The sequence below is a fragment of the Mesoplodon densirostris genome, chromosome 2 (genome assembly GCF_025265405.1).
Source record: "Mesoplodon densirostris isolate mMesDen1 chromosome 2, mMesDen1 primary haplotype, whole genome shotgun sequence".
In the NCBI taxonomy this organism is placed as follows: Eukaryota; Metazoa; Chordata; class Mammalia; order Artiodactyla; family Ziphiidae; genus Mesoplodon; species Mesoplodon densirostris.
The window spans coordinates 955,297-970,158 of NC_082662.1; the positions used below are offsets into that span (position 1 = coordinate 955,297).

Below are 14,862 nucleotides of genomic sequence, written 5' to 3' on the forward strand. Positions count from 1 at the left end.
AGTCCGGGGAGCAGGGCCGCCCGGCCACCATGGGGACCCTCTGCCAGCAGCCCCTTCAGGACTTTCACGTCAGTCAATTCAGTCACGCTGGCACCTAAAGGAGTCTTTTTCACTTGATAGGCAGCCCTTTGTTAAGTATGTTAATCTGTGTTTAGCATTTTCCATCACATGAAAGAATTCAAATTGCCACTTTAAAAAACATAAAATACGAGAATAGAATTCTGTCTTCTCCTCATTACACGTGAGCAATTGTACTTGGACGTCTATTTACCTCATGGAGAAAAAATTCTCTAAGTGGACAAGTTCGGGTGTTTATTAGTTCTCAGGGCCTTGATTACCAAAAACAGCCTCGAAGCGCAGCCCCGTTTCCAGCGTATCCTTTGTTTGAGTAGACGGTTGATCTCAGCCTGCTGCAGGGATTTTGCATGTGATCCTTTCTGCTAAGTTGCCTCTGCTTCTCCAAATGAATGGATTCCATCTGGAAATCATGGGATTAATAATTACACTCTAATAAGCTCAAGAAAATTTTTCTGTGTCGCTGCCATTTTCTGTTTGGTGCATTTTCCCAGGAAAATAATAAAAGAACCTCACAAATATATCAAGCAGGGATTTTAAAATTAGCTGGTGCAGTTTCCCCTCCTGGGTCCCTGTGACTCACCTGTACCTCCTGGGGCCCATCCTGCTGCTGCAATGGATTCGGGCCAGCTCTCAGCCCAAGCTTTGGACTCGGTGCCATCCCTTCCCCTATGCTGAGCATGCGGCAAAGCATTACCCAAAAGAAACAGGCAAAAAAGACAGCAGGCTGATTATCTCAGTAGTCGAGTACACTCACCAACCACACCTTGCAGCTCCCTAGGTGCTACCTAGGGCACTGTTGCCCAGGGAAGTGCTGAGTTGGTGACTCTGGGGGGCAACCACAGAAGTAGAGTGACCGTACCTTCCAGGGCTAAATGTGCGATGGCCCTGCTCAGTGCCACACGGGGAGAGCATAATGTCTTCCTGCACTAAACAGGAGGAAGGTACAGCAGCCGCTGCCCTGAGCCCGTAACCAGAGGGCTCTGCATGGATCATCCGCCGGAGAAGTCGTGTTACCTGTGAAATAAGAGGAAGGCGAGCGAGTGGACGAGTTAAGTAGACCTACAGGGACCAAACGCCTCAGGGTGGAATTTCGGGCTTCCTGTTCATCCCTGTCCCCAGGCTCTGGCACCAGGTCCCCTGTCCCGTGCTCTCAGTGCCAGGCCAAGGGGGTGGGGCTGTCAGGTATCTGGGAGAAGAGCACAGACCTCACCTGAAATGGACAGAGGCCCTTCATCTGATTGATTTGGAAAGTTTCAGCAAAGTCACACTTGGAGGGTGGGGTTCTGCCTTCCCCCCAAAAAAATCACAGGAGTGGAATAAAGATGGGGAATAACCTACACTATTTTCCACAGGAGGGGGGACCCTGAGCACCGACAAGTTAGACTGTTGTTTTCAGTGAAGACAGCCCATTGAGGTTCTCTGTAATGGGGTTCAGCCTTGTGGACTTCCAGTACCCAGGAAACCCATCAGTACTCAGCCTCTCCTTTGGCAAATGAATAAAACAAAGTCAGGAGAAATCACTTCCCTGAGGCCACACAGCCAGTTAGGAGCAGGACTGGGATTGGTACCCAGAGCTCTGACTCTGGGGGCATTTCCTGAATTATCAAAGGGAGGGGAGAAGTGGACTTTTGGTGGGGCTGCCCCGCATAGGCTTCCCCCATCCTGGGACGGCTGGAGCTTGTCTGGGTGGAGCGGAAGATGAGGACCAGGAGACTGACTAGTGACACACGTCAGTGGGATGCAACCAAGGTTCAGGATTGCGACAAGCTAATTCTCAAAAAACTCGAGGAAGGAAAAATGAAAATGCCCATTCTTGAGATCCAAACTGAAGCCAATTAGCAACAAAATAGAACAAAATAAAACTTGCAGACTCTGGGGAAGAAATGAAGCTTTTTGATTTAAGGTCAGTGAACAGCCGGGCATCCTAGAGGAGCTGTGAAGGACAGGCAGTATCACAGGTCCCATGGGTGTGCAGGTCGCTGCTTTGCCTCTTTCTCTGTCCTGGCTTTGAAATGTGCTTCTCTCCAGGGCTTGAGGAAGAAAAGGTGATTCGATGGCCCCCAGCACCCAGGGCTACGGCTGAGATGCCTGCATGGGAGTTCTCCAGTGAAACCTCAGTATTAATGTTACGACTCAGATAATAGATGAGAGTGTAGAAAATAGCAATAATCTGGTTCACCCTGAACTAACTGAATCAAGTGATTCAAGGTCAGCAATATTTCTCAGAGGCTATCAGCACCTGGATCTTCTCAGATCCAAGAAAAGAGTGTGACAGTGAACCCAGAGAAAGCGCTGGAGCCTGGACCAGCACAGAGACCAAAGCTTGGGCCTGAAAGACAGGAGAGCGAGCGCTGTGTGTGTTCCTGAACGCTGGGGGGTCTGACCGCACCAGCTGTGCTGGCTTTGGGCGACTCTGAGCCTAAATTTTCCTGCATTTATTAAGCATCTATCGTACACCAGAGGCTGTTAGACACGAGGGCTGCTCTAAAGGAGCAGACAGACTAGATCCCAATCTAGCAGAGGAATAATGAAAACGACCCTCGTGAGGCTCAGGGCCCTCACTCTGGGCCAGGCCCCGCTCTCCGCACGTTCATGTCGGTTAACTCCTCAACCTCCGATCAAGCCTGCACAGGGGGACAAGTGGGAATGTGTCCAGAGACACGTCCAGAGCACACGCTCACACACACACAGCAGGGCAGTGCTTCCAAGTACCCAGAGGACGCACCCGAGGGGCCGGGGGACCCTCCAGGGGGCATTTTTGCTGGGACCTGCCTGACTGTCTTAGAGCTCATTGCTGGCTTTAGGAAAGAAGGCTGAGACCCAGCCCCCTTGATCCGTGGCCCTCAGGATTGGGCTAGAAATTCCCAGCAGCAAAGCCCTTTCTTTCTTTTCTTTTCTTTTTTTTAGTAAATTTATTTATTTATTTATTTATGGCTGCGTTGGGTCTTCGTTGCTGCACGCGGGCTTTCTCTCTAGTTGCGGCGAGCGGGGGCTACTCTTCGTTGTGGTGTGCGGACTTCTCATTGCGGTGGCTTCTCTTGTTACGGAGCACGGGCTCTAGGCACACAGGCTTCAGTAGTTGTGGCACGTGGGCTCAGTAGCTGTGGCTCGTGGGCTCTAGAGCACAGGCTCAGTAGTTGTGGCTCGCGGGCCTAGTTGCTCCGCAGCATGTGGGATTTTCCCGGACCAGGGCTCGAACCCGTGTCGCCCGCATTGGCAGGTGGATTCTTAACCACTGCGCCACCAGGGAAGCCCCAGGAAAGCCCTTTCTACACTCCCCATCCCCCGCCCCGCAACTGCTCTGGCCAGTGTCAACAGTCACGCACAGGACTCAACCCACTCCAGGACCAGTTTGCCCATTTTTTAGTGTTTTCATGAGACGTTCACTTTCGGTCGTGAACTGGTACTGAGTCCAGAAGTGAATGAATGAGACCAAACGAGAAGAGTTTGTGGTCAGCTTTTTTTTTGGAAACTGTGTAGAGTTTTATGTTCAGAAGAGTCACAGTAGAGAATGCGGAGACCTTGGCTTTCTTGGCGGTTCGCTGGGGGTGGCGGTGGGGTGAGGTACGGGTGTCATCTCGTCAGAGCCCAGCCGTCGGCCTGCGGTCAGGTGTGATGGAGCCTGACCCGCCAGGCAGAGAAGTCACTGCGCCCCGTCACCGCCCACCCGACGGAGGCGAGGCGCAAGCGCCAGGGTCTTGGAAGGAGCTGCCGGTGCTGGGGGGGCGTCTCGCCCGGTAGAAGCTGAAGGCTTCTGGGGCGCTGGCACCCTCCTCCCCGCGAACCAGCTCCCGAGGACCCGTGACCCCCACAAACAGCCCATCGCAGACTCCGCTCCAGGGACGAGGTTCTGCCGCGCCCGTCGGTCCGCAGGCGCCTGGCCGGCAGCTAGAGGCCGCGTCCATGCGGGTCCTGCGCCTGAGTCGCCTCCCGGATAGACGCGCGGAGGGACCCTTTACGGCCGGCAAGGGCAGCGGCGCTGGGACGGGCAGTGCCGGACCTCCGGCCGGGGGCGCGGGGGTCTGGCGGAGGCGGGAGGGGAGCTGCAGGCGAGGCGGCCGGAGCTGGAGGGGGGGGCGGGAGGGGGCCGTGCCGCGCGGCGCGGGGCGGGGCGGCTCCGGGCTCGCCGCTCCGTCCGCCCTCGCGCCCGCGCCGCGCGCCCTCCCGCTCCCGCCCTCTTGTGCCGCCGCCGCCGCCGCCGCCGGCTAAGCAACTTCTCGAGCTCCCGCGACCGGCCGGACCCCGGCGCCGCCCCCGGCCCAGCGCCCAGCCGGCCGAGGCCATGGACGCACTGGCCTGGCTGCTGCCCCCGCTTCTGCTGCTCTGCGCGCAGCAGCACCGCGGCACCAGGTGAGCGAGCGCCGGGTCCGCGCTGCGCCGGGTCCGCCCTCGGTGGGGAGTCCCGCGCCGGCCAAGCCCCGGCTGCCGGGATGGAGCCCCGTGCGAACCCCTGCTCTTAAGGGGCCCGCGTCTGCCCGCACCCACAGGCTCCCACCGTGTCTGTCCCCCATCCCCCCATGACTCCCCCACCCCGTCTCCCGCGCGGGCCCTCCTCTCCAAACTCGCCACGGAGATGCCCTTGGGCGCGGGCAGCGGCGATGTTCTAGGTTCTGGCAGCCCCGCCGCCCTGGTGCTGTCCGCCGTCCCGGTGCTGAACCCGCGCCGCAGGGCCGGTCGAGGGCGTCAGAGCCTCTCGCAGTTCCCCCGGTGCCCGGGCTCGCCTGCTGAGCTCGGGTTCCTCGCCCCAGCCGGCACTTGGCCGATCCCTGGCTGCTGGTGCCCTTCCAGACGCGGTCAGAGCTCTCAGCAGGGCCCCAGCTTCAGGCAGGAAGAAAGGAGGGGTCCGGAGAACACGGGAGAGGAGGCGGCTCCCCTTCCTCGGGCACCAGCTTCCGTTGCCTTTAGCAGCCTGGGGTGGACACGAAGGCGCGTCCTCATGGCAGGTGTGGTTGTCGACCTCCCTTCTGGGACCATTTCTAATGCCATCCGACTCCAGGGTATGCGAGTGGGGGAGCCAGGTGCCCCTGGCAGGGGACAGACTCCGGATTTCTTTTTAACTGTCAGGAGAGGGGATGAGGTGCCCTGTCTTCCCCAGTGAAGGCAGAGGCTAAGAAGAAAGGTCCCTGTGCTGAGGCCCCCTCCCTCTGGCTCCCAGGGGCCAGGATGGTCCCAGCTTGCTTTTCGCGTCTCTGCAGACTGGACTTGATGTGGGCCCCGGGTTGCCCAGCATCCCGAGCACTGAGTCTGGCTACCTGCCATAGGAGTTGTGAAGGGCCTTTTTGAAAATCATCTTGGTGCCGGGGCTGCAGGAAAAAGCAGAGCAAAAACATCTCTCCCTGCCCGCCCCCCGCCCAGCATTCCAGACTTTGTGGTCAACCAACTGATGTCGAAGACTTTAAAAGCCAGACATCGTTGAACACTGGCCCGTGTTTGGGCTGTAGTCACTCGGACAACACGTAACACGGCTCTGTGTGTGTGTGGTCAGAGCTTACTCGTTGGTGGGTGGAGGGCAGAGCCAGGAAGGTCTGGCTTTGGTTGTAGACCTGGCTGTCGTGTCAAAGTCACAGGCAGTGCCGATGTGGCCCCTGTCCCGGGGCCTTGTTCTTTATCAAGCCCAATGGGCCGTTCTCCTCTCTCCTCTTCCTGCTTCACGGTCCCAGAAAAGGCAAAGCGTTGAGGTGTGGCTGTGGAGGGGGGTGCTGGGGGCCGGGGGTCAGCTGCTGGCTCAGGCCCACAGCTGCAAACCGCAGTTCTGAAATCCAAGTTGCTCTGAACCCCAAGTCTTAGTCCAAGTCTGACACCAACACTCAGTTGGCGGCAAAGCCTGCCTTGCTTGTTTTGTCTGTATTCACGCTACTCATGAGGCATATTTATACATTTCCTGCTGGAAAATTCTCCAGTCACACCCCTCCCCAAGTCCATGAGTGCATTATATTGCCTTTCTAAAATCTGCAGTGTTTTGAACTCCTACCCCATCTGGCTCCTGGGTTGCTGGGCCAGGGGTGAGCCTGTCTGCCTGTGTAGGAAGGCTGAGGCCCCGGTTGGGACGAGAGCCTCTGGGCTCTGGGGGCCTTCGGGGCCTCCTTTCCCATCTGCTCTGCATCCCTCAGCTCAGAAACCAGGGGAACAGTGCCTTCCTTTCCCTCGTCCCCACCCCGGGGCGGTGTGAGGGGGCACTGGGGCTCATGGAAGGGCCTCTCTGTTGCTGCCCCTCAGCCCAGATCCCGGGGCTCCTGGTGGGATAAGAAGGGAGTGAGCCGTGCAGCATTTGTGGGTTGGGTCAAGGCCACGCTTCCCTGAGTCTGAAGATCCGCTCACGCAGCGGCCACCCAAGCTCGCCGGCTGCCTACCCGAGTGGGTGGCCTTCCCGGGCTGCTTGCACCTCCGTCTCCCTGGAGAAGCTGTGCCCGCGTCTCCTGCCTCGCCCTCACCTCCCGTGAGCGCGATCGTCGTGGTGTTCGCCTTGGTAACTGAGGTGCCAGCGCTGCAGCGGCTGCTCTAAAAGCAGAGCTGTCAGGGATCCGTGGGCTTCGTGTGCGCAGGGTCGGGGGTGGGGGTTGGGGGGGTGGGAGGATCCTGGGGGTGGTGCCTGCTGCCTTGCTCAGCTACACCCACCTTCCCTTTCCATCCCCAGGGGCACAGGCAAGTGACAGGGGTGGGGCTTCTCTCAGGGGGGCCAGGAGAGGGCGGGGGGGCCTGATGGCACCCAGGAGCAGCCCCGGGAGGGCGGAAGCTGCCTGTGATTTCACGGCACCTGCTTTGTCCCACGAGCTTGAGCCTGGTGTGTCTCTGAGCTTCTGTTCCTCTAATGAAACCCCAACCCTAGGCCACCACCGGCTTCCAGGGCCATCAGAGGAGTTAGACGCTCCCTCCCGGGACGCGGGTCAGAGTCCCCACATTCTGACCCCATGCAGAGCCCCCCATGGACCAGGTACCCCGCCTGCCCCACTGACTCTACCTGAACCAGTGGAGGAGGGTAGGGCCCTCCAGGACCCAGAGCACCATGTAGCCCCGCCTCCAGGGCACTCCGGCCCCCGCATCCCTTCACAGCTGCAGAAACGGCCACCTTGTTCCACGTGAGATGTGGCACCGCAGGAGCCTGTTCCCTTCTCACCCTTGGAGACGGCAGAGCTGAGAACCCACCAGTGTCCTGACACTTTCAGGCGAGCTTCACGGTGGGCGCTGCCCTTGACCTTGCCTCTGTGCCCCTGAGCAGGTGTGAGGCCCTGGCCCAGGACAGGTGTGCTCACCTGTGCCACCAGCCCAAGGCGGGGAAGGGTGGTGTCTCTTGACGGCCTGGCTCCAAGCAGGCCAGCCGCTGGGCCGGTCCAAAAATAAAGCCTCATTCCAATCCCTTTGCGTCTGACCTTCAGGGTGAACTCCGTTTGCATTTTTAATTGTGCTTGACTTGGGGCCAGGGCTTCATTTAATTCCTTCTTTTACTTTGTTACCAAAGCACCTGCCCTGTCCACACGCCCCACCCAGCCTTCACCTGGAGGGACCCCGCGGGCTTACGGGGAGAGCTGGTTTTGCAGGTCTCACTGGCTGAGGACCTCCTGGGTCACGTTCAGCCTTCCTCGTGGGCCGGTTCGTGGAGCAGACAAGGGGCCCAGGTGCCCTTGCTGGCGCTTCCCAAGCCCCGGCGGCCCCGAGGCCTTCTTGAACCCCCTGAGAGGACAGCATCCCGGGGCCAGTCCAGCTGGTTGCCTAGCCCCACCAACTCAGCGGCAGAACTTGCTCCCGGCCCCTCCGTCACTGACCCTCCCTCGGTCTGGACCAGGCCCCTTTCTGTCTCCATGGCCCGTCCAGCCCATCATCCCCCCAACCTCCATGATGGCCCCCAGTTTATCCCCACTATTCCCTCAGGACACTTCCCATGCGCCTCCCTCACAGGCAACCAGGTTTAATCTAATTAATCGAGCAGCTCCTTGTTCGGAGTGCCGGTTTCCCCTTGACCCTGGATGAGCCCCATGGTCGCCCCCTCCGCACTCTCTGCCCCATGCCTGCCACCGCCCTGCAGGCCCCTCCCAGACCCCACCGCGTGGAGCCCTCGCCTGCCTCCTGCCTCTTGCCTCGCCCCAGACTCACTTTCTCTCTCTTTGGGCTCTGATGTCACTTTCTCGGGGAGGCTGTCCCTTTCTCCCCAGCCAGAGGGCTCCTGACCTCCCCTTCCTGTGACCGTCTTCATGCTCAAAGCCCCTTGCTTTGCCACCCCTTGCAGACACTGACCTCTGCATGGGCCTGGGCCGCGACTGTCCTTGCCCGGCTCAGTCACATCTCTGGAACAGGGCGGCACCAAGGGTCACACTAGCCAGATGGACGCGTGGATGCATAAATGCGTGATCAGGACAGCTTCCTTCAGGGGCCCGGGGCAGGGCCAGGAGAGGGATGGGGGTTCAGTGGAGGTGGGGGGAATCAGCGTGGGGACATGGGGGGGGTCAGAGTTAGCACTGGAGCAAGAGGTGGGGACAGATGGCAGAGGGTCTGCAGGGTCAAGCAGGCGTCTAAGGGGAGAGGCTGGGGGGCAGGAGTCAGGGAGCACTAGCAGCTGGAAGCAGGCAGGGGGCTGGGGCCACGGGCGGAGGGGGATGTGGTCTGCGGTGGCCCAAGTGGGGGCTGGTCGGGGGTGGGACACAGAGGCTGCGCTGACAGGCTCAGCGGCAGCCGGTCCCACGTCCGGAGGGGAGGGGAAGGGAGGGGTGGCCAACAGCAACACCGCCGGAGCCCAGAGGGGTCAGCGGTCTCGTCGCGGTGGCCAAAATGGCCCAGAGTGGGGCGCCGGGGCACGCGGCCACGCCTGACTCCGGGGAGAGGAAGGAGTGGCCTCAGAGCTCCCCACTGCTCTGCATCCACACCCTGGCGCATTGTCTCCCCTGCGGGCTCTGGACGGGCTCGGGCCCCAGGTGCCCTGGAGGCCTTCTCTGCCCACTGGGGACAGCGATGATTCAGAGAAAAACAAGAAGGCTCCTTCTGAAAGTCCCTCCTCATTCCCTGCTGTCAGGTTTAGGAGAAATGCACCCCCCCCCGCACCGTGGGCTGGAGGAGCAAGGGCGTGTGAGGTTCCCGGGGCTGCTGTAACAAGCGACCACAAACTGGGGGACTTAAAACAGGGGGATTTATTCTCTCGTAATTCTGGAGGCCAGAAGTCTGAAGCCAAGGTGTCGGCAGGGTCACGCCTCTCTCCCGCCTCTGGTGCTGCTGGAGTCCCTGGTGCCCCTCAGCTTCTGGCCGCATCACTCCAATCCCTGCCTCTGTGGTCACATGGCTTCTCCCTGTGTGTCCATTTCCTTTTCTTCTAAGGACCCCAGTCATGGATTTAGGGCCCACCCTAGTCTAGCGTGACTTCATCTTAACTGATGACATCTGTCTCCCAATAAGGTTCCATTCTGGGGTTCTGGGTGGACATGAATTTGGAGGCGCTGTTTCCCAGAGGGCTAGCAGAAGGAGGGGGGCAGGCAGAGCCACTGGGGGACTTCCAGCAGTCGGAGTGTGCGGGCCACGAGACGCCTGTGTTGGTGGGTCCCCGTGCGGCCCCACCCCAGGGGTGGGGATGCTGGGTGGTTATGGAGGGAGCCGGGGGCCTCTGCCTGACCTGGGTGGCCTCCCTCAGGGCCGAGTGGGTGGGGTGTAAGCTGAGCATAGAGGCCAGTGGAAGAGGTCCAGGAGTCCTGGGTTCTGCACCTCCCGGGGGCTCCCTGTGTCCGGCGTGAGTTCCTGGGACTGGTCAGGTCCAGCCTGCAGGGCCTCCCCCCTGTCCACCCCTGGCCTAGGTGCCCAGGACAGGCTCTGTCCCTGGCACCCTGCCTGTGACCAGAGGGCCTTGCGTTTCCAGGGCAATGAATGACATTGGCGACTATGTCGGCTCCAACCTGGAAATATCCTGGCTCCCCAACCTGGACGGTTTGATAGAGGGCTACGCCCGCAACTTCCGGCCTGGCATCGGAGGTGAGAGTGGCCGTCGGGCTAGGGCAGACCCTGGGTCCAGTGTGGGTGTGAGCCCTGCTTGGCTCTGGGCTGGTGCAGAGGCCACTCCCCTGAGGGGCATGCCCGAGCTCCTGCACCAGCCCCCAGGGAAACGGCTAGGAAGGTGGATCTGCTCAGGCCTCAGGCTGGTCTGCACCAAGACAGCCTCCCCTGCAAAGCCCCTGGCTGTTCCCTGTCCCGCCTTCTGGGGCATTCGCTGGCCTGGCTAAGCGGCCGGGGGTGCTGGGGCCTGGCCTCAGCCCCACCTGCCTCGGGCCTGGCTCCTTCCTCGCAGGCCCCCCCGTGAACGTGGCACTCGCCATCGAGGTGGCCAGCATCGACCACATCTCTGAGGCGAACATGGTAGGTCCCACCGGCCTCCGCCCCGCCCCCGGCCACGTGCCCCCAGGAGCGAGCGGAGGGGCTGATGGCCGGGCCTCCGCGTCCCCCCCTGCAGGAGTACACCATGACGGTGTTTCTGCATCAGAGCTGGCGCGACAGCAGGCTGTCCTACAACCACACCAACGAGACTCTGGGCCTGGACAGCCGCTTCGTGGACAAGCTGTGGCTCCCAGACACCTTCATCGTGAACGCCAAGTCCGCCTGGTTCCACGACGTGACGGTGGAGAACAAGCTCATCCGGCTGCAGCCCGATGGGGTGATTCTCTATAGCATCCGGTGAGCCCAGCCGGCTGCCTGCCCGCCCACCCCCCACGGAGCGCACCGCTGGGAGCTGGGGGGATGGGGGGGTGGGGGGTAGTGGTATTTATATCCCCCGGCAACCAGCAGCTGCGCAGGAAGCAGAGGTTGCTGGCCGGAAGCCAGCAGAGGCCGCTATTCGGCTAACGCGTGCCCTTGTCTTTTTAAATTGAGGTGAAGTTCACATAACATCAAATCAAGCATTTAAAGGTGAACAATTCCGTGATACTTAGCACACTCCCTATGTTGTGCAAACACCACCTCTACCCACTTGCAATACATTTCGCCCGAAAGCAGACCCCGCGCCCATTAGCAGTCACTCCCCATCTCCCCTCTCCAGCTCTGCAAACTGCCAATCTGCTTTCTATCTTCATGGATTTGCCTATTCAGCACATTTCACCCAAAAGTAATCATACGCTACGTGACCTTTTGAGTCTGCTTTTTTTCACTTAGTATAGTGTTTTCCAGATTCATCTATGTTGTGACATTTATCAGAATGTCCTGCCTTTTTATGGCAGAGTGACATTCCATTGCATGGATACACCCGTTTTGTGTGTCTGCTCCTCCATGGATGGACAGCTGTGCTGGTTCCACATTTGACTGTTGTGAGCTGTGCTGCTGTGAACACACGTGTACATGTATTTGTGTGAATGTGTGTTTTCTGACACATGCCTTTTAAAAGTGGACTTAATTGCCAGCACTTTAAAGATCAGGAGATTTACATAAGAATCTAAATTCTCTTGGAAAATCAGCACGCGTGGTAACACCAGCCTTTTCCCAGGCTGCATGGTCAGTGGGGACGCCTAGAGGCCATCCCCAGGGGCAGACCAGGGGGCTCAGGCTGGACCTGCCTTCTTGGCCCGGCTTAGCCAGCCAGCTGTTCTGAAGGACGAGGAAAGTGAATGAAATCTGGTTCTTGATCCCTGAAGAAAGACTCACAGATATCTGTAAAGTGGCCACAGTTTCCAGTTTCCACCCAAATACCAGCAGCTTGCGGGCAAGACCAAAGGCAGCCTGCCGCCGCCCCGTGAGGAGGCCGTGCTGGCTGGGTGCAGGAGCGTCTCTGCCATGCTGGGCCAGAGAGACGCCGGCTGCCGGGGGCTGGCCTCATCCTGGGGACCCACCAGTGTGTTGTCTGGGCAGAATCACCTCCACGGTGGCCTGCGACATGGACCTGGCCAAGTACCCCATGGACGAGCAGGAGTGCATGCTGCACCTGGAAAGCTGTGAGTGTGGGCCAGCGCGGGGGCAGGGCGGGCGGGGGCAGAAACAGAAGGAAGAGAAGGGAGAGGGGGCCGGAAGGCCCGAGCAACCCGGCCCTCCTGCTGCGGGTCAGCACCCTGCCCAGGACCGCCGGCCCTGGAGCCCAGACAAGACACGTGCCTGTGTCACTGGGCCAGCATGGCGGCCCCTGCGGGTCACCCTGGCAAGGGTGACGTGCCCTTTGGCCAGCTCATCTGGCCTTGCCCACCTTTCCGAGGTGCCAGGCATGGTCCCAGGCCTCCTTGCTCCCTGCCTCTGTGTATCGGGCTCCCAGCACAGGCAGGGCAGTCTTGCGGGGGCTGCCAGGGGCTGGGGAGGGGGCGCCAGGCTCTGCGGCCCATGTGAGCTCTCCTGCAGACGGCTACTCATCCGAGGACATCGTCTACTACTGGTCCGAAAACCAGGGTCAGATCCACGGGCTGGACAGGCTGCAGCTGGCCCAGTTCACCATCACCAGCTACCGCTTCACCACAGAGCTGATGAACTTCAAATCGGGTAACGCGGCCTCTCATGGCCTCTTCCTTGTGAGCCCCGCTGGTGGTTTTCTAGTGCTTTCCGCAGAGCCACTAGCCGGCCCTGAGGGCCCCCGGAGGCTGCAACTGGAAAACCGCTGGTCGGCGCAGGCTGTGCCTGGCCGAGCCACTCGGGATGAGCCCTAGTGCGGGCCCGGATCAGGTTTCCTCTGCCTTACTCCTCACTTCTTCATTGCTTCCCGGGGTTTGAGGGGTGCCGGGGGGCTCCAGGGCCAAGCCTGTGTTGTCTCCTGGCCCCTCCCGCCCCTGCTGCCCGGTCATCGGAGCCAGCGAGCCCAGGCTGGCTCTTTCCTCGAGCTGGGCTGTGCACAAGCAGGGCAGGAGAGGGGTGCACTGCGCTCTGGGAGGGGCCCACTGGCCCAGCAGCAAGGCTGGAATCTTTCTCCTCTCCCTCCTCTGGTGGCCCTGCCGCAGGGCCGGCCCCTCTCCTGACCCATCAGGCTGTGGGGGGAGGTGGGGACAAGGGTCTTCCTCTCTTTGGAGGCTGGCAGTGGCCCCAGTTCCCGCTCAGCGTCCCTCTCCCCGAGCACTGCCCTGGGTGGTGGGCCTGGTGCTAACGGGGGTCTCCGGCAGCCGGCCAGTTCCCCCGGCTCAGCCTGCACGTCCACCTCCGGAGGAACCGGGGTGTCTACATCATCCAGTCCTACATGCCCTCCATCCTTCTGGTCGCCATGTCCTGGGTCTCCTTCTGGATTAGCCAGGCAGCAGTGCCCGCCAGGGTGTCTCTAGGTACGGGGCCCTGGCCTCTCCCCCGAGGGAGCTGGTGGAAGGAGGGAGTCTGGGAGCAGGGCCCTAACCCCCTTTGTCCTGAGCACAGGCCTTGCCTTGCAGTCCCTCGGGCCCACTGTCCTGGGGCAGTGGCCAGCCAGGCCGGGCCTGGTGAGAGGAGCCTGACCTGCACCCAGGTTGGGGTGGGGTTCCAGTAACGGCACCACCTGTTCCCCCCAGGCATCACCACAGTGCTGACCATGACCACACTGATGGTCAGTGCCCGCTCCTCCCTCCCGCGGGCATCGGCCATCAAGGCGCTGGACGTGTACTTCTGGATCTGCTACGTCTTTGTGTTTGCCGCCCTGGTGGAGTACGCCTTCGCCCACTTCAACGCTGACTACCGGAAGAAGCAAAAGGCCAAGGTCAAGGTCAAGGAGCAGAGGGTCGAGGTGAGGCTGGGAGTGGGGGTGGGTGGGGGTGGGGGCCTCCCATGTTCAGGACGAAGGACAGTGCCCCCGCCCAGCACCAGGAAGGGTCAGCATTGCCGGCGGGGCAGGGGGCACTTTTTCCTGTGCTCAACCTGGGACCCTCTGCCGCCTGCTCTGAGGACAGAGCCGCTGGCCTGGGCCGGGGGTCCTGCCCTCGCGCTCCAGCCACTCAGCCCTCCCCCCCACCACGCAGATGGACGTGAAGAATGCCATCGTGTTCTTCTCCCTTTCGGCCGCGGGCGTCACCCAGGAGCTGGCCGCGTCCCGCCGGCAGTGCCGCGTGCCTGGGAACCTCATGGGTTCCTACAGGTCGGTGGAGGTGGAGACAGAGGAGACGAAGAAACAGGGGGCCCAGGGGGGCTTCCGTGCGCTTTTCAAGCCCATCGACGCGGACACCATTGACATCTACGCCCGTGCCGTGTTCCCCGCGGCCTTCGCCGCTGTCAACGTCATCTACTGGGCCGCGTACACCATGTGAGGCCGGCTTCGCGGGTCCCATGCCCGGGACCTCCTGGGGGAAGGACCCCCGGGGGGCTCTGCGTGTTTCACAGGGGGGAGGACCACGGGCCACATAGAAGGAGAGGAAGGCCTCAGCCTCGCTCAGCACCCCCAGGCTCTGTCCCCACCCTCACCCGGACCCCTGGTCTACGGAAGACGGCCCAGCAGCCCAGCCTCCTGACCCGGGAGCCAGGCAGGCACCAGGCCCCAGGGAGCTTTGCGTCTGACTCTGAAAAGGATCCTGATTCTGGGACTTAGCTCTGTGGGTTTGGACCACGGAGGGGGAGGAGGCCGGGCGTGGAAGGTGCTCATCTTCTCGGTGAGAAAGCGGGAAGGCCTTTGGTCCCAGCATGAAATAAAACGGAGCCTTTGGCCGCTGCTTAAATTCACTGTGACCTCCTCTGCTGGAGCCTGGAAGGCTGTCCTCCCACTAGCTCGACGGGCTCAGGGCAGAGGGACTTGGGGACCGAGCCTTGAGGACAGAGGGGCTGGGGGGAGGCGCTGGGGCTGGAAGAGTCACTCACTCCCAGTCCCTTGGGTGCACGGCTGGCGGTGCCATCTCAGTGCCTTCTGTACATGGTGATGGGAGAACAGAGACCACCAAGTCCCCGTGAACACCCAGCCCCCTC

The 14,862-nt window shown here is 60.9% G+C and overlaps 2 protein-coding genes across 2 annotated transcripts; one reads left to right on the forward strand and one right to left on the reverse strand.

The window, feature by feature from the left end:
- Positions 1-3,734: 3,734 nt before the first annotated feature.
- Positions 3,735-4,362, reverse strand: LOC132484674 (cuticle collagen 2C-like). Its single transcript, XM_060091530.1, has 2 exons — positions 4,079-4,362; positions 3,735-4,005 (listed from the first exon to the last, which is right to left on the reverse strand). Exons 1-2 carry the CDS (start codon positions 4,360-4,362, stop codon positions 3,735-3,737), a joined length of 555 nt encoding a protein of 184 aa, XP_059947513.1.
- GABRD (gamma-aminobutyric acid type A receptor subunit delta) lies at positions 4,361-14,213 on the forward strand. Its single transcript, XM_060079329.1, has 9 exons — positions 4,361-4,428; positions 9,911-10,023; positions 10,337-10,404; positions 10,499-10,719; positions 11,884-11,966; positions 12,361-12,498; positions 13,110-13,265; positions 13,485-13,696; positions 13,929-14,213. The coding sequence occupies exons 1-9, from the start codon at positions 4,361-4,363 to the stop codon at positions 14,211-14,213; spliced, it is 1,344 nt and encodes a 447-aa protein (XP_059935312.1).
- The last annotated feature ends 649 nt before the right edge of the window (positions 14,214-14,862 follow it).